Source organism: Macrosteles quadrilineatus, unplaced genomic scaffold (assembly GCF_028750875.1).
Source record: "Macrosteles quadrilineatus isolate MER2022 unplaced genomic scaffold, UCM_ALF_1.0 Scaffold_2__2_contigs__length_208266976, whole genome shotgun sequence".
Taxonomy (NCBI): Eukaryota; Metazoa; Arthropoda; class Insecta; order Hemiptera; family Cicadellidae; genus Macrosteles; species Macrosteles quadrilineatus.
Window position 1 is genome coordinate 154,855,187 of NW_026542595.1, and position 27,412 is coordinate 154,882,598.

The 27,412-nt window shown below is 33.7% G+C and overlaps 1 protein-coding gene across 2 annotated transcripts; it reads right to left on the reverse strand.

Annotated features, from left to right (window-relative positions):
• Positions 1–1,522: 1,522 nt before the first annotated feature.
• Positions 1,523–26,899, reverse strand: LOC128987488 (proton-coupled folate transporter-like). Of its 2 annotated transcripts, none has more exons than XM_054408356.1 (10): positions 26,798–26,899; positions 23,543–23,702; positions 22,205–22,444; positions 8,289–8,463; positions 7,081–7,267; positions 6,195–6,333; positions 5,373–5,465; positions 3,317–3,544; positions 2,676–2,832; positions 1,523–1,710 (listed from the first exon to the last, which is right to left on the reverse strand). In XM_054408356.1, exons 1-10 carry the CDS (start codon positions 26,837–26,839, stop codon positions 1,626–1,628), a joined length of 1,506 nt encoding a protein of 501 aa, XP_054264331.1. In that variant the 5' UTR covers positions 26,840–26,899; the 3' UTR covers positions 1,523–1,625. The 2 variants fall into 2 exon arrangements, with proteins under 2 accessions (XP_054264331.1, XP_054264329.1); XM_054408354.1 differs by lacking the exon at positions 26,798–26,899 and adding an exon at positions 24,005–24,106.
• Positions 26,900–27,412: the final 513 nt, after the last annotated feature.

Sequence of the window (27,412 nt, forward strand, 5' to 3'; positions counted from 1 at the left end):
ATATATTTTATACATTTTTCTTTAATAGGGTTAAATAAATTATACTAATTTGTAAATGTAAGTAAGATAAAGGTAAATATCTACGCTACGACAATGTTTTACATTGAGTTTGAAGCATTTCGAATAAGCGATATTCTACCTTCCTAGATTGAAGATTTCATAAATTCTCTCTGATTTCTCTGCCGTATCGAATATTAGATTTTATCACGTACATATCTCAAGGAATGGCTTCAATAAAATAGTTTGCATCTTGATTCATGCTGAGATGTCTTTCTGGATTCGTTTTAAGATAGTGCATTTAGTTTAATGGTATATAATAGCAATGTATCAACTTGAGGCGTGATTAAAATAATTGTTTTCAACCCTCCTGGCCCTCTTTTTTATACGTTGAAGAAAATTTGAGTTATTATTAAAATGGTGATTTAGTTGTATGTAATTACTAAGTTTTACACAGTTTTAAAATCTACGTGTATATACAATTGATCAGCCATAGTATTATACCATAGGAAAATAACTATTAGATTAAAAAGACGAGTCTACAATTATTCAAAGTTAAAGTTACACCTTTATAGAAATCAAAATCTTAAAACAATTCATTTTTAATGTTGACAATATCTTTCTGAACCTAACACCACCAATCTGATAGATTGATAATTTTTTTGTAGTTGCAGCTATTATCTAGTTAAATTGCAATAGCCTGTTGATTGCAAATATATCCTAGTTAAACTCTTTACTTTTGAAACGGCGAACTTGCTTGTTATTGAAGCCTTGATTTGAAAAGCTGCAATAGTCCACCCTTTTTCAAACAGTTTGGTCACATAATTCTATAAATAAAATTACTATTTTACACAATAGAGTATATTTAATACTTGACTTTTTACGGAACTTACGTTTAATTTATAGTATAATTTTAAAATGATATTTAATTAATTTACTTTAGGTCACCGACAAATTTTCTTTTATTTTGTGACTCAAATGGGCTAGAAACATCCTCTCGTAAGAGAGTTTAAAGACGTGTCAATACAATTTATTTTTGTTTGACAATGGTTAAATTCATGTCAAATGATAAAGTATGGTCAGTCTCTACAGTTAAATAATTAAAGTGTTGTATTGTTAATTAAAAACCTCTTTAACTGCAACACTAGGCCAACAAAAGATTAAGTACATAAATAAACAGTTTCAACACTCCCATTATCTCTGAATTCATTCATTAACTATATGCGTATTTTAACTCAAATATGAGTGAAGGATGAGTGTAGAATGGAGTGTGATGCCTTGTGTAGCTTTGTTATGGACTAGGATCAACTGTTTCATCAGTCAAGCCTATAAATATCCCGCAATTAAATTTTTACTGCTATTGATTTTGCTTCAGTATTTTTATGGTTAGTTTGTGGCAAAATAAAAAAAAAAAACTTGGCGATGAAAGTGGGTGTTTTTGGTAGAGGTTAGTTATAAATTAACCGAACATATAATATCCTTTTGTTAATATTTCGGATAAGGTCAAACAAAACTCTTTTCATACTATGAGAGTATTATTAATCGTATACAGTAAGGTTTATCGAAGTTAGCTAATCTATACAAAGCTTTAATATCACAGATAGGATTGCAGGTGAGTTATTTGAAGTTCACTCGTGTATTCTGGCGTAGTTGGAATGTGTTCTTGTGACGTAACACGCCCCATTCACCGTCCTCTGAGCTATCACCACTGACCTGAGAACATATACTTTGTATCGAGACATTATGTAGGTGACAGATGGTTTATTATTGTATTAGTGTATTTGTGTATTTGTTCTACAAGTTGTGATTTGTTTACTTCATAAGGCATTCTTTGAAGACGTTCCTGTGTGAGGTGCAGTCCAACATAAAACAATAAATCGCAAATAATTGAAGCATGTATTGGAGGAAAATCTTCGATGTGTTCGGAAAATGTTCAGTGTGTTCGGAAAATTTTCTTTACGTCCTATTTAAAAGAACATTAAATGTTCTTTTAAATAGGACAAAATTTTTGATCAGATGGAAAATCAGCTGAACGAATATTTTTATATTTCTAAGTTTTCTAATTTATTTGCATGTTATTTTTTACATTCCAAATTAAATAGCTTGTCCCTGAAACACTGTTCTCCCTGCAGTAGGTTTTTGGTTCCCTATACGTGAATTGTTATTTTATTCCAAACTAAAAACTGTTTCAAGAAGTGACTTTTGAGTTGTATAAATGTGTGTTTTGAGTTGCTAAATCACCCTATCTAGTTTAAAGTCCTAATGAAAACGATAAATACTCAATAACTTCTTGATTATTACTAGTGTTATTAAACGTTTATCTTTTTTTTTTAGATAAATACTCCTCATAACAAGGTGTAATTTGTAAAATAAATTATTAAGTATACATAACAATAAAAGTATCACTGGGTATATTTACCAGTATACAATACAATAAACCACGCCTTCCAAACATATTTCCATACATCCATACTTATACTGAATATATCGCAAGACTTAAATGCAAAAGGAGTTGCAATGGTAACAGACGTTGACCTGTCACAGTGTCCGACAATACCAATCAAATATCTACAAATGTATCAAAAATTAGTTGAAAGAATTTTCTTGTATCAGTACCAACAACACAAATTCCTTAAATTATAATCAACAATGTGTTTTGCATTAATGAAAATACTCACGTCAACAATATGACAGCCATGACAGTGAAGCCTGCAGATAACCAATAGACTATGCCAGGAGCGTACAAATATGTCGCTGTGTATACAGTGGTGTATAGGGGTGTGGCCGGGACTGTGGTCATAGACTCCAGAAACGCCGTTAAAGCGAATATCTTACCTGGGCAGTCAATAAGTCAGTCAAATAATGTATACATCAACCAAAAGAGTAATTTACCATTTCACAGCACACTAAAAAAATAATAAAATTCTAATGTATCCATTTTGCACACTCCTAGCTCCATAATTAAAACAAGGAATGCAAATTAGGGTACAGATATGTTAACTTGTAAAAAGAGTGTGTCAAAATATTTAAATAATAAAAATTATTTAAATATAAACACTCTTGCTAGAATACAAGACATCCAGATAAATAATAAGATTATTTGCCACTAGCGTATTAATATTTAACTACAAACTTATCATAAAAGAATGCTAAGATGGGCCAAAATTAAACAAAGAGAACCACATGTTATTCAGCTTGGTTCTTATAGTCAATTATGGTGGCAAATATTTTAGAGTGGATTTTTAAAACCACGTCATGGTCTCACTCGTCCTGAATGCATTATACAAAATTATGGGTAAAGTATGTATTTAGCAAATACCTAGATCCTCCCTAGGCACCAGTCGCCCCAGCTCGGACCGGACCAGGGGGGCGTAGGCACAGGAGAAGAAACACACGAGGTTGGCCAAGTAGAAGTGCCATCCTGCAGTAGCCAATGCCATGACAGGTGAGCGAATCAATCTAGTGGCTAGAGTGACGGAGGCAGCTTGCATGTTAGAGAGACCGAGTAGTGATGTAGACAGCCATACTCCTACCACGGACCCAGGACCTGAAATCCCATTGTTAAAGGGCATGCTTTTGGTGAGGTAAATCAACTGTTATATATATTAAAAGTTGAACACCAACACCATTATTATTGATGGAGGCGCTGTTAGATAAACGGCAAGAATAGGCCAGTGGACTTACCATTACTGGGAATGAAAGCTGAAGATTGACGCTCTTTGTGTCTTTTGCTTGTGTCTACGCCAGTCAATATCAAATATCAAAGGGAAGTATCCCAAACCCATTTAAGTTTTGTGGATGTACTGGGAATCGAACCCATCTCTCCCGCACGGAAGACTGAGACCCTAATCACTAGGCTAGTAACACCCAAAAAACCCTAAACCACCTTTGAACATCACTACTTTTACTACTTGAACTGGTTAAAGTAAGCTTTCCTTCCCCTTACACTAATTTTGGTGACATTAGATGGTTGTTCTTTAGACGTTTCAAACGGATAATTACCTCTGCTACTAAGAGTGACCCTTAAAACGTCACACTTTGTGTCCAAAGAAATCATCAACTCTAAAATTGCGTTTTATTTTTGTAAAATATATGTTATACAAAAAAATAAGTAAACCACATTCAATATTATGAACAGTAAAACACAGTGAATGCTTATTTGAAACACTGTGTAATGTCATCAAGATAATGTATGTGGAAACTACTATTGATGCTTCATAACAAACACATTTACGTTACGCAAAGCAATTAAACACCTAGCAAACAACAATAACACACCCATTAAAACACGGTAGATGACAATCAATTATGATATGCAAAGTTCATAATACACGGCGATCATTTGAATAATATCATCCATACATGACGTTCATTTGAATAATGTCATTCATAGAACACATCGACACTGGAGTTAATGGATTCACGCCATAAACATTGGCCACCAAACGACATATATACGATCTCTCAGGATATGGTTTTGCGTCGACTTTATATTTTGTCACAAATATAAAGTATTTCGTTGTTTATTTATTTATTTTCTAATTGCAAATGTATCCGTTACGTATTCTTTTTAAAAGTCTAAATGTTGTGTTTTTACTAAACAGTTTTGTACACAAGCCATGTGAAAGGATTTATTATTAAGACATTTTCAATAAGTTTATGTTTAATTATTCTTTAAATGCGCTTTAAACAAAACTAATCATAAAAATAGTCAAATTTTTACTTTTACCTGACTTCTCACTGTAGTCAAATAACTGATAAAAATAAGATTAATAATTGAAGTATTTTACTGTTAAGAGGAAAAGGTAATCAATGTTGTTCGTTTGGATTGAAGTATCGTCAAAAATAATGCTGACCTTCAGAAAGCTGTTGCTTTGAATAAGTGTAGATATTGGGATCAGTTTGTAAAATGTTGTATTTAGAGTGCCAGGGAGCCAAATTTCCGTTGTGGTAGAAGAAGTATAGTAGGAGCATTAGATCTTTAGTCTCAGGTCCAGGTAAAAAGTTACATTGTGTTCTAAGTTAAGTTTCCAATGTGGGGGTAGCTATTTTAGGAAAACTGAAAGTAATAATTTCGACATTCGACATTTCCTGGGTTAGTCCACCTTATATTTACAAAAAATTGGGTATTTGGGCTAAATGGAAATTCATATTATATTTCTCTTCGGGGTTATTTTGTATATTAGCGAAACCAGGTTTTGGACCTTTCTAAAAATACATTTTCTAAACTTCACTAGAAAATAAACGCAAAATAGTCAAGCACACGTGCTCACAAAATATATGCATTGTGATACTGACATTAGATTTACTGTAGAATGGAAACCATTTCAAAAAAATGAACGTCAGGCATTTTTTATTAATAAGTCATACGATACCAGCAATGCAGTTGACGCAGAGGAAGATTGTATAGTCGGAAAGTGACCATGAAAACATCTCTCTTGCAGACAGATACAGGATCGCTCCTTCGCCTGTAACGTTTCAAATAAAACATGTGTATACAAAAAGTGTATGTAATTTTTGTAGATTGTACATAGCTACCAGCTACAAGTAGGATACCAAAACTAGATGTTTTAAGACGGTAAGTTACATTAGGGTTTTAACCAATTTTTAATGGTACCCAAAATATTGAGTGCAAAAACTAACTTCTTTTACTTTTTCCTGACTCCATGTTACTGACCATCATACATTTTCACCTATACTTTTTGCAGATTTTCAAGTAGAGATACAGTTTACTGAATCGGCCCTTTTTACTTGTTATCTATATTTCAAACGTCAAACGCTAATTGACACGAAAACTCTGTGAAATATAAAATATTAAATACATGCAAAAGAAAAAGTGTACACTATGCAAGAGATCGTGGAGTTGGTACTATACAGGTTTGTATACACAATCTTAATTATATTAAATTGAAATCAAATAACGAATTAACAGACGGAACAATTAAACGTAAATCAAATGAAGATGTGGAAGTTAATACACAAAGTTAAGGTACACATTTCTTGTCTACTCAAACCACCTCTGATTGTTTTTTTTCTCACTGATAGAAGAATGTATAAAAGCAGACTCGTAAACATTTGTGAACAAACTCTATAAAGAATTTCGCTCAAAATCATATTTTTGAAAACGTATTCAGGTATTCAACTAAAGTAGATTTTTTATGTACTATATCTTAGTAAAGTGTTTTGTTTTCGTTTACCTTCATTGATAAAGACGTTGATGGACAGACAGGCTATGATAGCCAGGATCATGAACCTTGCTCTACCCTCACGCTTGGAGAAGCAGGCTACAGCCATGTGGGTAAGATGACTCATCTCGAATAAACAACTGTCTCTGTCCTGCATAACAAAAATAGGCCTCCAGTTATAAACTGTTAAGGCAATTGTTTTCCATTGACTATTAACGACAAGTAAATTTCATAAAACCCCATAAGAATTTAAAAGTTTGAACTTTCTCTTCCCCTCCCACCAACCCACGCTCCAAATAGTGTTACCTTTAAGAAAATGACCCATGCGGTTTCAAATTAACATTTAGGTTGAGTATTCTTTTATGTTAAAGGTTTTGTTCTAATAAACCGTCGATTAATTAATTAAATTAATAAGGTTAATTTTAAGTGTCCAAATGTGAAATAGAACTACTTTTGCCATGAAGAGTGAAATAACTGCTTGCCTTGTTCCAAGCAGAACTTCGCTGTACAATATGTTATACTGAGTTAAGAAAACATATGGATATCCACTATTAACTTGTTAATGGGTTACACCAGGTAAACTGAACTGTGCTCACCCCTAAATGGCATAAAAGTTCACTTTTTGTGGGTATCCCAGCTTTGGCCGGAACCCCAAATGGGGAAGTTTTTAGGTATCTAGAACATGTTAAACGTAGATCCCCATCAAGTGACACCTCTTTTAAATGCCACCAGGCAAAAAGAATATCGGCGAAAACTAGAGGTCTCCATCCCAATAATTATTACACAATAAATGTGGCCATATTTATTATTCGTCAGCCTGAGAGACCCCACTAAAAAAGATGGCCCACCCGATAAGTAAGACAAAAGAGCACAGTGATCTTAACAAGACCGCACTTACTGGAAGGACATCGACGGTTTCTCTGATGACGAAGATAGTATAGATGACAGTGACAGCGAGGATGGTGGTGCTGATGAAGAACACAAGAGGATAAGGATTGAGGGTATCCTGCACAGCTACGATCACAGGAGCAAATGCGATCCCCACGATGGAACTGGTGAAGATGGCGAGCGTCAACAATGACAACCTGGTACAAAGTTGGACTCAATAGACAGTTCAATGTTTTAGAAGGTACGACTTAATAATAGTCTGGTAGTTTTGACAAAAAGTATGTGTGGTTATCATTAAAGTGTATTATTAATATGTTTAGTTAAATAATGTAGTAAAATAACTATAGGTCGGCCGCTTAGAAAACGACCTCCTTCAGCATTGGTTTAGCATTAGCGCGCAGGTCGTTTTCTAAGCGGCCGAACTATAGGAGTACGTTTCGAAGTCACGTATGAGAATGAGCGAAGATCATTACCATACGAATATTTGTTTAACATTAGACCTAACCTAATCATATTCTTATAAGTTGATCAGCTACTCAATCAGTTTTAACTTCGTCGAGGCACTAAGTTACATCGTATCCATAACTAACACTTGTTCACCAAAGGACTTTCTTTACTGCACTTTATTGGCAATATTGTATGGCTTGGTCCCGAACCACCCACGAATCACAAAAAGTTATTTGTTTCTAATTTTACCCCCCCCCCCCCCCATATTTAAAATTTTCGCTCTTGTTTTCTGATGGGAAATAACGTTTAAAGTTTTTGACTTAGAAATTATGATCCAAACCGTTTCAAACAAGCTAAATCTTACACAACGGGAGTTGTTTTATCTTTGTATTGTTCAAAACATTGTTCCGTAAGACCTAGAAAAACCTGACTCGAAAACGAACAAGGATGAAAGATAATTTGATTCCGCGTTTAATTAGGAACAGCACCAATTTACAATCACTAACAATGAATTAATTATTAGACATAACAATACAATTTGAACCCGTTAGGTATTTTTTATTCACTGTAATGTGTTTCCCGGTAAATTTTACGTTCGTATATTTCCATACATCAGTTCACACTATGACGTTTTCTCCCTCAACGAAGAAGCCCAAACGAATCGACTGATTAAATACTAATTTCTCCTTGTGGCTCAAATGGCAAAGACAAAGTTAGTGAGAATAATCTATGAAATTTCAGAAAGTCTAGTATCTATTACCTTAAACTGACCTGAAGGGGCGGCTATGGTCGTCAGTGATATCGGTGATGTAGCAGTATACCAAGAGGAAGATGATGGGACTTCCCCCCGTCAGGGAAATCGGCAGCGAGGCGAACAGGAACGTCGGAGGGTTGATGCCGTGGAGGAGGGCGAGACACCCCCAGGTGAGGTAGGAAATCATCTGACCTGCAGATGGGAGGCTTAGAAGGTAAGAGTTTTAAGAAGGAGTTAAGAGTATTATGGGAATATTAAAGAGATAATGTAAAATATATGTCATCAGGCTGAATATTGCGTTGAACAACCGATAACCACTATTCACCACAATAATGCACACTAATAGAATAGTGAAAACAACTACAACTTAAATAATTTGAGGAATCACAAAGATAATAATAAATAGTTGCTAGGCAGCGGTGACAATAAAACAATTCTATTGCAATGCCATGGATACTGATTGTGTGTTTTAATATTTAATATTTTAATGTTTTATGAAAGTAAGCGTGCACCCGATTTTCGGCCCTAGGGATATAAAAACCTGCTCGGTCCACAGCTGGCATGGACAGCAACAGGTAGCTTTCGGCCTCCAATAAACGTTTGTAAAATGGCGAAAAACTTCGTAGTGTGGCAAAATATATTCTTACTACTATTTTGAACTGTGAGGATTAAATATTAGAACTAAATACAGTTTATAGAATAAAGTCATGTATTGTTGAGTAAAGGATAATCTTTAAAAAGTTGTTACCGTATTTCATCAATCAATATTCATTGCGGACTAACAGCAGGGCCGAACTTACCTAGGGGCGGACGGGGCGAGCGCCCGGGGCCCCCGGGCCTAGGGGGGCCCCGAAGGGGGCCCCTTGCACAGTAGTTTTTATTAATAACTTCAAAAATTAATCAGACACTTACCGAATGCCCTTCTTTTTTAACAGCTTTATTGTTGTTATCCTATATTTAAGGTTATTGTTAGGTGAATTTTAAGGTATTACTAGGAACAACATTCTTGACTCAAGGGACTTTTCCTCAGGGTTGCACTGGGCCCCGCGCTTAGGCCTAGTTTACACGAGCATAGCTGCTAGGCTGAACGGACCAGTTTCAGTTTCAATGAAGCCGTTCACACGAACGTAAGGCCGCGGCGATCGAATTGAAGGGGCCCCTTCGCTTGGGGCAAAAATTACAATAAATAATCTAAAAACTCTTGTCCTAACGTAAACGTAACTTGTACAATTGTGTTGGGTTGAATGGAGATTCAATGGAGTTGAATCTTATTTGTTGTTGTTACTTGTACCTTAATTGTTCAATACTTTTGAAAAATAAAAATATTGCTCTGTTTATGTTTTATTAAATGTTATTCTTTTACCTCTAAGAATATACCAATCATGATTTTACGGGGCAGAAGTTTATATTAACCATTCAATTAAAAGGTTTTGTAAAATAGTAATTAGGTTATACGTCGAAATTTGGATCTCCAATTTAGTCGTTAGAGTCAAAATCATACAGTTCCAGTACGATAAAAAAATTTATATAGACATTTTATAACATCTAGGGTCGTCTGATTACATTTATTGGGAGCGGGCGAGCGTTGTCGACTTAAATCGTAAACAAGAAATTGAAGAAATAAGCAGAAGCAGCTGCAACAATAAATGATAATGAGCTGATAAGGGATCCTGACTAGTCCTGTCTGTCTCACGCACGCGCATACGCATACATACAATGTGATACAATGCCTTATCGGTTATCGCCTATCCAAAACAATTTAAATCACTTTACTCCCAATGTGTTTTTGGTTGACATTTTCGCACTTTTTTTTGTATTTTATTAATAATTCTGCAAAAACTACAAAGAACAAAGCTGAAGTGAGTAATGTTGTATTGAATGTTATGTTTGTGTTGTATTAATCGATGATATTGGATACATTTAATTTAAACATCTTTCAGTTACTCATATAAATGGTTAGCTTTAACATTTTACTCGTCAAGAAAAAACTCAAACTTGTTAAGTTCTTAATGGTACTTTTCATGCTAGGACTTTAACATGTTATACAAACGAGAATTCCACACCAAAACCATTATGAAAATAAACATAAGTCATAGTTTATGGTTTAATAGTTTTAGTACAGCTAAGAAATGTCGGAAAAGGGGGCCAACATATCAGAGTGGGAAGTGACATTTATAGGGAAAATAACTATGTTCTAAACCGAATAATGATTAATCTATAAAAAGTAAACTTTAAAATTGTTTTGACTTGTATCTTATAAACGTAGTAAAAGGTTTGTTAGTAAAATCATAGTAGTAAGTTATAAAATAAATTAAAGCTTTAAAAGTTAATGCTATCTCTGACTTACAGCACCTGTTTAAATATAACTAATTATTCCATTAATTAATGTCAGTTATTTTTTATTTGGGGTTTCGTTTTCATTCAATCACTAAATAGAATGTGTATTACAGTAAAAAATAAATTTAAATTAAACTTTTACAAGTATGTGTTATTTTATTTTTATTTTTATCTATAATTTTCATTATTTGTTGCAAAGGATATTAGGCCTACATTTTAATGTATTGCAAAAATGTGTAAGGTACCTGCTAGGTATATTAAATTTTTAAATAACTAAATAATAACTGTAAATACAGTTACAACAAGAACAAATCATAACACCGTACATTGTAGCTATTTTCAGACTTAAATATTACATAAAATTAGTTAATGCAAAATACAGCATACTATCATAGACAAGGGAGTCAATGATACTATTCTAACAGATCGCTTTTATAGATTGTTTTTTATGGATAGTTTATATTGATTGTTTTTACATTGTATCACCACAGAGTTCATTTCGAAGATTGATTATTTATATTGTTTTTAGGAGGGGTTGGCACTACTGACGTAGTGGCAGTTAGTAGAGTCTTATATCAGCTCCGTATTTAAGAGTCATTTAGCAAAGTAAATAGCGAGTGGTGATTATCTGAGTGTTGATAAGGGCTTAGGGCTAACTACGAGGACACTATTTCGTAACTTTATGTTATCAGAGGGCTTGCCGTTACGGTGAAATAGTCGAGTACGGGATCGCGCCGTGACAACGTGGTCGTCACCGTCCGGAGCGAACAGGCGTCTGTCAGTGTAACGCAAGTTGGTGACGCGAGTTACCGTGAGGTAGTGAAGTTTCAGTGACTGTGTTTATAAGTTCCTTATGCCAAATTCAAAAATTGGGGACTACTTCACACCAGCCAAACCGAGAAGTAAGCGCAACCGACTACATATCTCACCAGACAGTCCGGACGACGAGGTTAACTCAGCAATGGGTGACGAAAAAGTAGGGGAGATGAGCCTAGCACAACTAATGGAAGGTATGAGCAAACTGTTAGAAAGTAAGTTGGATGAGAAGCTTCAAAGGTTAGCCACAAAGGATGATGTATGTAACATTAACGTAAAAATACAGGAATTAGTCACCGAAAATGAGATCTTAAGGGAAGAAGTTGTTAGCCTAAGGAAGCAGGAGAAAAGTAACTGTGAAAGGTTAATTGACCTTGAGTCCCGATCAAGAAGAAACAACCTCATTTTTAAGGGTTTGACGTGGTATGGGAAAAATGCTGACTTTAGGGAGGTGGTAAGAAACTTCTGCAAGGATGTGTTAGGAATAGACAAAGTGTGGGTTAATAGAGCCCATCCCCTGGGTAGAGACGGGAAGTCAATCATTGCCCATATACCAGAAGATACGGATATAACCTACATTCTCGGCCAGACTACAAAGTTAAGAGGAACGGGATATATAATTCATCGGGATTTTCCGAGGGAAATTAGAGACAGACGATCCCATTTGGTAGCAGTGCGGAGTGAAATTGAAAGAGTGGCGGGTAAGCTTAAGATGCCTTTATTCCACGATCATCTCGATGTGAAAGGACACCGATTCACATGGGAAGAAGGGTGTTTGAGAAACGGGCCAATAAACGGAGGGATGGCCCTTCAAAAGCTGTTTCGTCACGATTTCTCTGACTTTCTCACTAAACTGGCACAGCGGAAGTCTGATAAGGAAGCACCATCTCAAACGCAGACACCTACTCCAACACAGACTTATGCACAGGCAGCTAAGCAGGTGGTAGAAGACGGGACGTCCGGAAGCGCAGCATCCACGGGTCCGCATCACACAGATGGGTCCATGACATCCTCACTCCAAGACGCGGCGTGAGAGGGCGACGCCAATCCTTCCCAGGACGACCAGCCGAGTCAAGACTATCATCCAACGGGAAAAGGTATTCCACAGGGACTTTTCAGGGCTTGTGTGTATAATGTTTGTGGACTTAAAAACAAGCTCAATGATAATTATTTTTTAGAATTTTTAAGAAGTTATGATTTAGTTTTTATGTTAGAAACTTTTATTTCAGAAGCTGATATTAATATAGTTTCGGATAAATTGTCAAATTTTAGTTTGTTTTTCAAGTTAGCAGTGAGAGAAGGAAGGGTGGGGAGATATAGTGGAGGGGAAATCATTGCTATCAATAAAAAGTCAAAATTTATTGATTGTTTAGAAGTTGATAAGGTCCATAATTATAATATTGTAAAGGCGAGTTTCATTAATGCACAAAATTCAATTTGTTTCCTGCCATTATATTTAAATTATAACCACTGGGAGCGAGATTTTGAGGAATTAGTTAATTTAATTAGTAATAATGAAATGGATAATTGGGTTCTGTTAGGGGATTTAAACGGGAGAACTGGGGAAGAACAGGGATATTCAGGTGGAGAGATAGGGCATATAACAACAAACCTTGAAGATGGTAGAAGATCAAAAGATAAGACAGTTAATGTGAGAGGGCGTAAGATTCTAGATGTTATGAACAACATGGGATTTATTATTTTGAATGGGAGATCCAGAAGTGATAAGGACGGGGAGTACACGTTTATAGGGTCAGTGGGTTCTTCAGTTATTGATTATGCATTGGTATCTGTAAACTGTCTATCCATGGTTAGTGATTTTAAAGTTGTGCCATACCCGGGGTCTGACCATCTCCCTTGTGAAGTTAGTTTAATTGCTGTGAGCCCAGGTGCAGAGGGACAGAATGAGGGGAAGCTATTACCTTTATTACCTAAATTAAAATGGTCCACCAATGATTGTTTAAATTACAATGAACGTATTAAGCTGAACTTAGTGCAAGTTAAAATCTCAAATAACAACCAGGACAATGTGAATGAGTTAATGGAGTGTATCTTAAGGTCGTCTGAACACAAACAAAACAATGTCGTAGGAAAAAATAAAGTAGGAAATAAGCAGCCATGGTTTGACTACAAATGCTTAGCTGAAAGAAAAAGAATGTTTAGGCTTCTTAACCTATATAGGAAAACAAATTCAAAGATAGTCAAACTCGATTATATAAAACAGTCAAATATTTATAAGACATTGTGTGTTATAAAGAAAAGGTCTTATTATGATAAAGTTATATTTGATTTAAGTAATATGAAATGTGACAGTAAATCTTTTTGGCGGTCCATAAACACATTAAAAAAGAAAGGTAGTAATGTTGTGGGAGAAATATCGCCTGAAAGATGGATAACACATTTTAGGAATTTATTGAATCCCCCAATCAGAGCAGGTGCGATCAGCTATGCGGAACCGCTTATAGATAACTGCCGATTAGATAGTGACTTCACTCTTGCTGAACTGAAGAATATTTTGAAAACATTAAAGTGTGATAAGGGGTAGACCCTTACTGCGCCAGGACTAAATAATCCCTCTCTAGCAAACACCCGTACTGCGCCAGCACTAGTCCAGGTAGGCGAGGGGCGCCTTCTGGTTAATCTACCCATTGGTATTGCGAATGTAAACAAACATCACAGCTTTCGTCATTTGGAATTCATATTTTCAACTTTGTTTTCCCCACTTATTATTGGTCACATATTTTTATATTGTCGTATTTGATCCCCCTCCTGAAATAATTTCAATTGTTCGTTAGTTTTCAACGTGAGGAGTTGTAGTTGTTATTTTGTTTCAATGTGTTTTTAGTTGTTGAGTTTCGTTTTGTTAGCGTTGAATTAAAGTGTTTAGTTTTTAATCATGAAGAAAATTTTGAGTGAACGGGGAAAACTTTGTTAGTTATATAGTTGAAAACGTATATAGTTACGTCAAAGATCACCCTAGAGGAACGGTGGAGATGTCCAAATAACAACTTATTGTATTTTCTTTATACTTGCCTAGCTCTTTGTTAGTTTTTTTAGTTATTTATTTAAAGTCTCCATATACATACAAAGTTAAGAAAATTTTTTTAATGCTCTTAAGTCAGGAAAAATTGTTGAAATTAGTTTAAAGTCAGGGACATTTACATTAATTTTGCGGTATGGTTTGTTATGTTGAAATGAAATAGTTGCTGCAGAGATTAACAAAAGTTATGAAAAATTGGTGGCATATAATATGTAATTGTTATTACCATTTTTCTTATTTCATTTAAAGCTGCAAGTATATAGAATTTGATTTCTTACTAGGTATTGTTTTAGCATATAATTAGTCATAAGACCTGTGGCTATGGAGATGGCAGAGGGCATATTAAGTAATGAAAGTTTTTTTACTAGAAAAACAGTAATATTTAAATATTAAGACCACTCACAGTTCATTTCATAAAATAACAGGCGTTGAAAAATTATTTAGTCCATTTCTATTTGAATACTAAACCTTGATCATACATACTTGGATTGATTCTATAGTACTAAGACGAATACTACTAATTTGATCACTTAGGTTAACTAGGATAATCCATAAATATTAAAGATTAAATGTTTGCGGTCCAAAATGTTGAACGCATTCAAGGCAATGGACATACTTTACTAACCCAAGAATAAATAATAATTATTAATGTTTTAAATCGATTATCCGGCATAAATTAAATTAAACGAGAGCTAGAGCCCCGTGTTTGAAAACTCGACCGAAAGTTTGTAGTGTGTTTGTAGTGTTGTTTTATTATAAATCTTTTTGGAAAATTGTATATTGGGAACTAATACACTTTTTTAATGTTTAAATGTATTCTGGAATATCATTCGCCTTCCCATTAATGTTAGCCTATATATAGTATACTTATAGAAAATACAAACTGAATTTCGACATATTGTTATTTCTATTATGATTGTGACAGAATTATTCACTTCAAAAATCATAATTAAAATTTTATTCAATTATATTTCACTAGCAACAGTGCCCGTTGTGGTTAAATACAACGGTCTCTAGTAAAATAATGGTTATGAAACCCATACACCACTTTACTCTCTAATATTAATGGTACAGATTAAGCACATAACATTAGATAGTTAGATTATGCATACTGGTAAACCAATTATTGCCATCTTTAAAAATTATTGGTTTTTCTTTTCCGAGTCGGGTTAACTCTTTTACCCAACCGATTTTCATAATTTTGGCCCTAAACTAAAAATGGAGTAACCACAGATTTGCCATTAAGCATCGGCATTCATTTTGACGTATATTTTGAAAGAATTTAAATTAGATTTTTTTATTTTTCACTTCATTAAAGTTGTATTCCAGCAGTTCTAATTACATTACCCTATATGTTTTGGTCTAAACACCTTAAGTGAAATACCAGTTTTCATTTGAGCGATTGATTATTAAGATCGGACTACCTAAGCACACAGCTAAATGACGTACAACACAAATTGCTCAAAAAATGTAGTTATTTATCATTGATTTATAGTCAAACGATCTTGCTTGCAACCTCAACAGTAACTGTCGACTATGACGGGTTTCACCTAGTAAATCTTAAAAAAAAATCTAACTTTTATGATTATTTGCAAATCTACACATATTAGGCTTTCCAATGACCTATTAATTAATAAAATCGGTTCAGTATAACTGTAGATTTAATTGTACAAAGTTTAACAACAACATCTCTAATTCAGTATTTTCTCACCACTATAAATTGGGAGGTTGCTTAAAGTTTTTGCAAATAACTTTGAAACGGTGAGGAAATCGACCAAAGTGGAAGGTGATATTCTGAAAGAGAATAAAATTTCCTACAAATTACTATTATGTATTTTTTGAAAATACTCAATAAACCCAGCCTAAAGTTGGCTACAAATATAAACTTGGAAATATAAACTTGGGAAAAAATGAGTTTTAAATGTATTATTGTTTATTTTTATTTTTTCTCCTTAAATATCTAATAAAATCAAACTTTCATAATTATTTGCAAATCTACACAAATTAGGCTTTCCAACGACCCATTAAGTAACAAAATCGGTCCTGTAGAAGTCTAGATTTAGTTGTACAAAGTTTAACAAAAATATATCTAATTCAGTATTTTCTCACTACTATAAATTTGGAGATCACTTAGATTATTGCCAATAACTTTTAAATGATAGGTAAATCGACCAACGTGGATGGGATATTCTGAAAGAGAATAAAATTTACTACAAACAACTACTATGCATCTATTGAAAATGCTTAATAAAGGCAGCCAAAAGCTGGCTACAAATAGAAACTTGAAAACAGAAACTTGAAAAAACAGTTTTTAATGTATTTTTGTTATTTTTACTTTTTTACCACAAAGATTTAATAAAATCACACTTTCATAATTATTTGCAAATCTACATGAGTTGGGCTTTCCAATGACCCATTAATTAACAAATTCGGTCCAGTAGAAGTCTAGATTTAGTTGTACAAAGTTTAACAAAAATATCCCTAACTCAGTATTTTCTCATTGCTATAAATTCGGAGGTTGCTTAGCTTTTTTGCAAATAACTTTTAAATGGTGAGGAAATCGACTAAAGTGGAAGGTGATATTCTGAAAGAGAATAAAATTTCCTACAAATTGGTACCATACACTTCTTGGAAACACTAAAAAAGACCGCAAAAAGTCGCACCCAAATAAAAAGTGTGAAAAACGCCGTTTTCAATGTATTTCTTATGGAAAACATGTTTTTTAAAAAAATTCACCATAAATCATAACAAAAACAATCTTTCATAATTATTTGCAAATCTACACGACTTAAGCTTTCCAACGACCCATTAATTAATAAAATCGGTCCAGTAGAACTCTAGATTTAGTTGTACAAAGATTTTTAAAACTGAATTATATATAGAATAGATTCATAATTATTTGCAAATCTACACGACTTAAGCTTTCCAACGACCCATTAATTAATAAAATCGGTCCAGTAGAACTCTAGATTTAGTTGTACAAAGATTTTTAAAACTGAATTATATATAGAATAGATTATACCAACAACTAGAAGCAGATATTAATATTTGGATCAGCATTGTTACTCAAGTTTGTATTTCATAAAGTAGATTGAGTATTGTAGTAATAGGTTTTAGCACAAAATACAGTAGGTATTATGATTGTATAAGTCACAGAGTGTTTATAAATAAGTGGATAAATAAGTTTGATTTGATTAACACACTGAATTTAGGTATACGGTATCACACTGAATAACTCATTATTACGACAGTTTCTCTCAGAACTATTATTACAAAGAAAACACCGCTCTGGCGCAGTACAGTTCTGATTTTAGGGGGTAGATTTAAGTGCTGGCGCAGTGAGGGCCTTCTACCTAGACCCTCTGGCGCAGTAAGGGCGCCCCGGTGATAAGGCCCCGGGGTCAGATAGAATTCCTTATGAATTTTTCAAAAATGCACCCGAAAATTTTTTGTTTATTTTATTAATAATCTACAACAAAATTTTAAAAAGTGAAATTGTTCCAAAATCTTTCAAAACCTCAATTATTTTCCCTCTACACAAAAAAGGAGACCTCGATTTAGTTGAAAACTACCGTGGATTATCTTTTATTGATAGCGTGGCCAAAATTTTCACAAGTCTCATAAACAATAGAATACAAACGTGGGTTCAAGAAAATGAAATATTAACGGAATTCCAAGCGGGTTTTAGGAAAGGTTACTCCACCATTGATAACATTTTTAATCTTGCTTGTATGGTTAAGTTACGTCTATCACAAAAAGGGGGGAAACTTTATGCGTTTTTTGTTGACTTTAGTGCGGCTTTTGATACAATCGATCGAAAATCAATGTTTTTTAAACTGTCAAGTTTGGGATTATCGACGCGCATGCTGAATGTATTAAAAAACTACTACAACAACACCAGTTCGAGTGTGTGGTGTGAAGGAGGCGTAACTGACAGTTTCGAAACTAACACAGGTCTGAGGCAAGGCTGCAATCTCTCACCGACTTTATTCAGTTTATTTATCAATGACCTGCCGGAGGCGGTAGGAGGTGGATGCCATTTTGGTGGATCGAAAATAAATATGTTGCTTTACGCTGATGACATTATTCTTCTGTCTCCAACTAGTACCGGGCTGCAGCACATGATAAAAAATTTAGAAACCTACTGTGGGACATGGAATTTAACTGTAAATTTAAATAAATCAAAGATTATTGTTTTTAGAAATGGTGGGAAATTGAAGACGAGCGACAAATGGTGGTATATGGGTAAAATTATTGAGGTGGTAAATGAGTACAAATATTTAGGAATCACGTTCACAAGTTCCCTTTCATGGAGTAATCATTTCAAAGAAAAAGCCAGAATAGGTCAATTTGCTGTTAATTCAGTCTGGAGTGCTTTATTTAAAAACCCAAAAGTACCGCTATGTTCTAAAATGTGTTGTTTCGAAGCGGTAGTGCGAGCTACAATCTGCTACGGAGCTCAGGTGTGGGGATGTATAGAAAGCGATCAAATAGAATCTGTTCAAAAAATATTTCTCAAAAAATTATTCTCTTTACCTTTTAACACACCAAATTATGCATTATATTTGGAAACATGCTGTGAAAAGTTATACTTTTATACTTTGAATGTAAATCTAAATTATTTATTGAAATGTTTAACGTTACCAGCAGGGAGATTGCCCAAAATTTTAGCTAAACAAATTATTTCAAGGAATGTATTTTGGAGTAAAGAATGGAAGCTTCTGGGACAACAATTTAATATAAATATTAATTTTAAAAATGATGATTTAGCGGAGCTTAGCGAACAGTTGTGGTCGGTAGCGGAGGGGCTACGTTGTAGGTGGAGGGGGGAGTGTGTTGGTCGAGCGCGCACCTCCGTCCATCACAGCCAGTTACTCACGCTCGACCTTGAACTTGGAGATAAGAGTCCCCTCAAACTCAACAATACTCGTACCATTTCGTGGATTCTTAAAGCAAGATTAGAGCTTATCAACCTGAACTACAAGCCTTGGCTCAATCAAAATTATAGATGTTCTTTATGTAACCTAAATGAAAATGAAACAGTCTATCATTTTATTGCACTTTGTCCGATTTTAAAACACATAATACATTTGTGGCTGGGAAAACTTTTTTTAAACGAAATAGAATATCATCAATTTATAAATGGGAGGAATTGGCGAGCTTTAGCTAGTTATCTAGAAAATGCTTGGAAGTATAGATGGGAGATAGTGACAGAATTTAACTTTTGAATCTAAATAATTGTATATGAAACTCGTCTACAGATAAGTTAGGATCAGTATGTTTTTGTTTTTTATCACTTATGTAATAATATTTTGTTCTCTCTTATATCTTTTCTCTTATGTCTTTATTTCAGAAATATTAATAAATCTTTTTAGTGCTCAATAGGCCTACTATTCTAATCTTAAGTAATGGAACAACTCTAGTGCCAACAAAACAGACGGTTATTAACCATTGTTTTTATGTGTCTGTGAAAAAATGTATTTATGTTCTAAATTGTACAATAAAGCACATTTTCATTTCATTTCATTTCATTTCATTTCATATATTGTTTTTAGATTGTTTGGAAGATTGTTTTTATTTATAGTTTAAGTAGGTTAATGACAAGAGTTGTTTTGTAAAGCAGAATTGTAAATATCTGAAAAATGGCTGAATAAAGACCATTTATTATTATTATTATTATAACAGGTTTACATATTAATTCACCTTTACATTGCCTAATTAAAATTAGTGTGCATGTAATATGCGTTATATTGTGTACCGTATATTCTCGTATAATCATAATGGGGGCCCCATTGGCAAATTTGCCCGGGGCCCCTGAAGTCCCAAGTCCGGCCCTGACTAACAGTTTAACTGGTTTTTTTTTTTTTTTTTTTTATTAATAAGTAAGTGGTAGCCTAAAATGTTCCTTAACATGCGACATTATCCTTATTTTGCATTATGCATGGAATGTAAAATGGGATAAACCACTATCGAACAAACTAAAATACTATAATGACGAGCATTAAGTATATAAGACGAAAACCCACGTATTGGTTTGGAGTACATCATGCTTCCGACACAGCCACTGACGTAATGAATGGAAAAATTCTAATAAATATTAGCAATTTCTTGCTAGGATTTAGACATACGATTTTAAAAGTTTTAAACTTTTCTTTAATCACACATAACAACAATTTCTACATATATATATATATATGTGTGATCGATAATATTTTCTAACACAACGTCCTATCGATTTTAAAAGTGTGTCAATCTTAAACATTTTACATTGTCTTTGGTTAAACTGAAAAGATAAGCTGCGTTGTGGGAAGGTTTCGCAAGATTTCTCAAGCGTAACAATGGCTGTTGTTCCGAGAAAGCAAACAAACGAGAAAAGCAGCCTTAACAATGGAAACACTGTTTTCAAGATAAGGCAATGGGTTAAGAAGACTAGGAAAGAATTTAATCTTCACTGTCAACTACACAGTTTTATCTCAGTTCTGAATTCATGTTATTTTGATTTTTTTCAATGGAGGATTATATTGAGTCTAAAAGAGACTTATGATTGGAAATAGTACTCATATACAGGATAATTCAATTTTTCTCATACGTACATCAATTAATCGTTCAGTTTCGCTCTGACATCACTTATCTATTTATATACAACAATACATCATGCAATCAACTTAGTTTTTATGTAAAATTAATCCACACAATAAACATTTTAAAACTATACATTTAAAATTGGATTTTCTTTCTATACGTCATAGATTTCGTTGCAGCATGCATTGCCAAAGTTTAATCCCACAAAACAGAATAAGTACATTTGAAAATAATTGAACATTAATGCAAATATAATAAAGGTTCCTAAAGCATAGGAGATTATAAAGACTTGATTGATCTTGAGGGGTTCGGATGACATCTGTCCCTGTGCTATCAATTTACTAATGGAACTTTGACAACAATATGGCGCCTTACAAATAGTTTGCCGTTTGATGCAGTGATGTAATAGCCTTAGTTTAACCAGTTTTATAAAACAATGGAATATCTAATGACATATAAGTCTATCAATTATGTATAGTAAGACGATGTAACACTGTTCCTAAAATGAAAAGAGTTTTTTTAGGATAGATTGTTTCCTAGAACTGAGAAGATTATAATTTATGTAGGTTTTAAAAAACAGGATCGTTAGATAGTAATATTAGGGTTTAAACCATATCCTTACTAAATATAAATTGGCCATTGTATGTTCCAAAGTAGATTGTCATCTTTATAAATCTGTGATTAATAATGGTCAATAAAATTAAATAAAACCAACGTCTGTGTTGACGAACAAATTTATCATAAGATGCTGCTCTTGACGTGTTATAAAAATTTTCATGGATGTAATATTTTCAAAAATCGTTCATAATTACACTATAATTTTTGACAGAACACCATCGTTGATGAATTGTAAACTTGATTAATCTGTGTATCATCATTCGTTACAATTTTTTTGTTGAACGAACAGACTAGCCTACAAATTATATTTTCAAACGGGGCCTACATTTACCTCCCTTGGTAAATGTAGCGCAACCCTTAACTTACGTGTGGGTTTTTTGTTACACTAACTTGACCATAGGATATTTTATGGGTAAATGTAAGGAAAAGACCGAGTTTCTTTTTACAGGAAAAACTAATATAAAACAGTACCTATTTAATTTTGGTTCTCTTTTGTCCTCAACGTGGCTATCCATCACTTCCTTACTTACATGTGCTTACCTGCAAGTGCTATTACTAAGAAAGGCTTTCTCCCGTTGATGTCGCTCCACGGTCCTACAAGCAGGGTGAGGAGGGAAGGTATCAAAGATTCCACCAGAGCCCTCGCCATTATGACGTCAGCTGTGGAGGGTTGTATCAAGTCTTCGATGGTAGCTGAAATCGGCTCTGTGCAGTTGTGATCCGGAAGGTTCAGCTCCACGAGACAGGTGCGGTTCTCTAGGAGGTTTGTGATGACTGTATCTATAGAATGAAGATAGTGAACTTTATATCACATGTTTATGAAAATACTGAAAATTCCAGTTCGTAGTATTCCACAGGCAGTATATTAGATATCTTAGACACAAACATGGCACCACCAACAGCACCACTTAAATTCTACAGATAGGCATATTTTTTCCTTCTGCTATAGACTCGCATCCACGTTTATACATAGGTATTACAATTTGTGTTGTTAAGATTTGTGTTGTTACAATTTGTGTTGTTACGATTTAGTAGAGATAGTTCAGAAATACATAGATAGCGTTTTTAACCTGAAAAAAACTATACATAGAAATGATTATTGTATTCAATATAGGTTAGGTTAGGTTAGGTTACATCGGTTACCTAACCTAACCTAACCTACATTAGGTTACATGACTTATGGTGGGTTTTGAACCACTAGGTCATGACTATAGCCAATGGATTTCAACGTGTGCTGTCAAGAAAATAGTCTCGAGCTTTAACTACGAAGCCTCCTCAAGTTCCTCAAGTTTTAAACTGACAGCAAGTGAACTACGAATTGAAAACTAACAATCCTCAACCAATCTGAACCGTTTGAAATTCAAACTATTCGTATCGATGAATCGGTCATTTACCCCAAACTCCAAACCTCTGACAGCTTGAGCGGCATAGTTAGTTTTTCATTGTAACTACTGCCCACCCGCATCTGTAAGCGAGAAAGGCCAGTTCTGGTATTAAGTTATCTAACTACTCCGGCCAGCGTTGTTGAGATAACTTTGTTGAGTCTGGGTTGAGATTGGATTGACGGTCTGAAAGCAAAGTTTCAGGAGTTCGGAGCAGAAAACTGCATGACACGTATAGTAGTTGATGGGTTTAAGTTTTGATAGCCTAATTATTTTTTTTTATAATAATGATTATTTTTAAGGTACCGGTAATTTAAAATTAGGTATTCTCCAAATATGTATGCATCGTGTGAACAATAGATCGAGATTACTTTTGACTACTTATTTTGATTTTAGTTTACCTTAACTTAATTTTAAGTTATATAATCTTTTGTGGGAGGTCTTACATTGTAAAATATTTACGTAATATGTTAAATATTTATAACAACTTACTAACCTGAGAGTGCCTTTGCCACCAAGTATAAAAACATCACTGGTTCTATGACGTTTGACCATTTTATTTGTGACGTAGACTGATTCTGGGGTGTGGATTTTGTTTCGCTTAAAGCTTGAGCAGATTTGGTGGATGACAGAAGTTCGCTTCGTTCATCTAGAAACTGAAACAAAATATTTAACAAATAAAATACCAAGAGTTGAAATTGGAGTTTATCATGTCATCTTCAGTATTCAATAGTCAGTGATGTGATAACCACTATATTATTTTACCATTTAAAGGCTATTCTACCCTTTAACCTAAGTTCTAGAGGATATGATTCTGGAATAGATCTAGGAAAGTCTCTAAGAGATTAATCATTAGGGAAGAGCTTTATCAATCTTTGCACCTAATTGGATGTAAATCGAACGGCAATAGTATACCCGATGCATTTCTAATCTACGGTTGTAAAATTAAATTACTTACCAAAAATACTTTAGTGTTGGAGAATAAACTTTCACAATGCATTTATCACCGGTATAATTTTTCGAAACTCATATTTTTACATCAATGTTTGTTGTGGGTTTGTTTTGACAGAAGTTTATTTACCGTTGTATTGCGAGCAGCTGTTTTTTTTCGGTCAAAAGACTATTAATACATTGAGTAATAAATTTACTTCTAAATAATGAAGTATATAGACCTACATCTATATAAACAAGCTGTAGACAAATGATTTATTCTAATAGAAAACAGTTGATCAAACCTTTGATAACGTGTACTTTTTAATGAGTCGACCTTAGTTTTGGATAATATTAAAGTTAATGTAACATAATGCTACATTTTGCAATAAGTGTCTCTCTAAGTTACTTATCGTTTAATGTATTCAGCATACTAAGGTATTTATAGCAATACACTATTTCGGCGGCTCAACTCATCAAAGTTTATGATTATTTTTAAACTGGTTACAGTTTTATCGTGTGAATAGGATGTGTACATTTATTTATTCTGAAAGTTAACACACTCTTCGGACAGAATCACGCCTTAGGATTCCATTTAGATGATCCATAAAAACGGTAAAGAAGAAAACATGGTTAGGCAGTCTTTAAGACATTTGCTGGCAATCAAAATCTGTGACGGTAACATTATCCGTCGTTTAGATGAGCATCTTTATCTAAAAAGAATTCATTGCACACAGCAAATATGGTACTATTTGAATCTTGTGAGATGAATTAATGAAATGTTCCTATGCTGTTATGATTTTATTTGAGCTGTAACAAACAGGCATTATAAAACATTAAACATCACTTTCTGTCAGCAAACAGTCTAACGTCAATAGATCCAAAAACCTCTACAGATTGTTAGGCGTGGACTAGAGATAATAATAAGCATTTTTTAAAGATGTAGAAGTATATGTTCAACATACGGTTACGTATTCAAGTATATGATAGGTTCTTTTGAAAAGTGCTTTAAGTAGAATGATCAAATTATCAATTTGGTTCAATGATTCATTTTAACAATTTGCCTTTGATACGGAAGATTACTATTATCTCTCTACTTGACACAAATAATTGCAACCGTATCTTAATGAATACGATTGTGAGCACGTAAGACCAATTGTATTTTATATTTTCATTGATGAGCATTGTAGGCTTAGCTCAGTTTGTGTTATGTCTTTTTCTTTTCATAAATGTCTATAGCGGGATTTGAATACAAGTCATTTGGGAGAAAGTCTCGCATTCTACCAACAAGCACCCACATCCCAAATAAACAAATAAAATATCCTACCAACTGAAAAAGAAAGGGAATTATTCAATCCCTTTTCTCTCAGTGCTTTTTGGCAATTTCTTGTACAACTATTAACTATATTCAATCCTCTTTTGACTCCTAAAAGTTGTATTTTGATTATTCAGTAGTCCAATCGAATTACAGTACTGAATTACTCGATTTAAAAAGCAGGGAACTTTTATTTTAATTCATTTATTGGACAAAGAAGTCTAATAAAGAGTCAATTATTCCATATTTTTCTGACCATTATCAAAGAGTTATTACTATTAAAACAACGTTGCTTGATTCTAAGATACCGCACAAGTTATAATTAACAAAATCCAACTGAGATTAATCCGCTTGTTGGGTGAAGATAAAAACTTCATTTTTTACCGGGTCGTTAACATCGCTTGTTAAAAACACATATTGCCTTGAGAATTCGGCAGACTGATAACTGTTTACTAATCTTCTTTGTTCATTGACACTCATAACACTAATGTAAGTGAATTCCCTTAGGCTTATCCCACGTTTTGTTAACAAGTCAACGACACTCTTATAGATATAAAAGCTATAAATCCTGGACTACAAGCTCTACATTGTATACCAAGTACCCTGTACTGTACCTTGTATTGTGTACAAGGTCACTATAACATATTTCACTGCCAGATATACAACCAAATTACTGATTTTGCTTTTTCTATAATAATACCAGCAAATAACCAGGCGCATAATGTATAATTACTACAAGATATTGTTAGTCATCAGCGTAATCCTAGCCACATGTAAAAGTACATATAAAAAAACTTCAGACTTTTTACAATGGTATAAAAGGCCTGCTTACATTCCCAATAGGCCTACTTTAATTCATGTTTGTCATTCTTGCTTTGTAAGTCCAAACATAATTAGGAATATAAGTAAAACTATATATTCAAAATGAATCAGCAATGGTCAGGAGAATGATTTTTTTCAATTTATAGATAGTTTACCTTTTGTATTTGACTACATGTAAAAAGTCTATGGTAAGCTAATAATTATTGGATTGACATTTCAAATGTAAGCTACACACATTTAATTTGAGGGCAAATTACGCTAAATCCCTATAAGACTCCAACACGTTATATGAAAATTGTAATTGTGATTTCAACATAATGGTAATCTGCAAGTACAAACCTGACTAACTTTATTGTTCAGTATTTACATTTTTAAACGCAATTTTGTATAAATTTATAGCATTAATATAAGACCTAGTTTTTATAATTTTAACAATAAGGTTAGTTGTGTTTTAACCTTATATTGTTCCTTCTTAAGTACCCTACTTGGATTTATCAAAATCTTTAACAACATACATAAATTAAGGAGCTAAACAATCAAACAGTGTCTATGCAAACACTAGACTTGTAAATTATTCGCACAAATATCACTAGCATAGGTTTAGTAGTACTGTATAACAGTGCTTAATTTGCAAAATCGATGAATTTACAGAAATAGTGCAAATCTACTAAAATAACAACTTACCTGTACTTCAGCGGGGTATACTAGAGTGAGGCAGTTTCTCATGTCGAACAGCTGTTTTCAACTCTACCATAACACACGCTTAGTTGATCAGCTGATGTCAACTGTCAGCTGGGACTGTTATCACTATCAGCACTGCCTTATGGCTCGGCCTTGACCTCTTGCGGCTAGCTCGCTTTGTAACTTCCCGTTAATCGTAGACATTGCCTTTGTTTGGCAATTATTAATTCATTGATTGAAATAGTGGTAACAGTAGAAAACTATTTATTCGTGCGAAAAGTGTGCAATGCTAAAATATTGTTTTATACAACGAGAAAATTATCTTAGATAAGATAGGCGTGACTAGTCAAGTATAATGTCCAAGTCCCGCCAGTCACAAAAGACATAACAAGGTGATAATTGGTCGGAGACTTCCTTAAGAACCTTTATATATCACTTTTTTTAGCGAATTTCCCTATAGGGAAGTAGCTATTACCGTAGGTGGCACGGTAAAACCTAGACCCGGGACCGATTTACTTTTTCATTTTGATGTCCCCAGAGGCTAAAAACACTATTCGTTCAAATTTTTATATATGTATTTATATATATATATATATATATATATATATATATATATAT

What these genes read in the sequence shown, in the direction of transcription:
- LOC128987488 (XM_054408356.1), bottom strand. Translation starts at nt 26,839, where the DNA reads ATGAGAAACTGCCTCACTCTAGTATACCCCGCTGAAGTACAG. An exon ending in AAACCGTCGATGTCCTTCCA is followed by an intron (nt 6,334 to 7,080) that starts GTAAGTGCGGTC and finishes TTTGTTATGCAG; the next exon opens with GACAGAGACAGTTGTTTATT. An exon ending in CTGCGTCAACTGCATTGCTG is followed by an intron (nt 3,545 to 5,372) that starts GTATCGTATGAC and finishes ATGGGATTTCAG; the next exon opens with GTCCTGGGTCCGTGGTAGGA.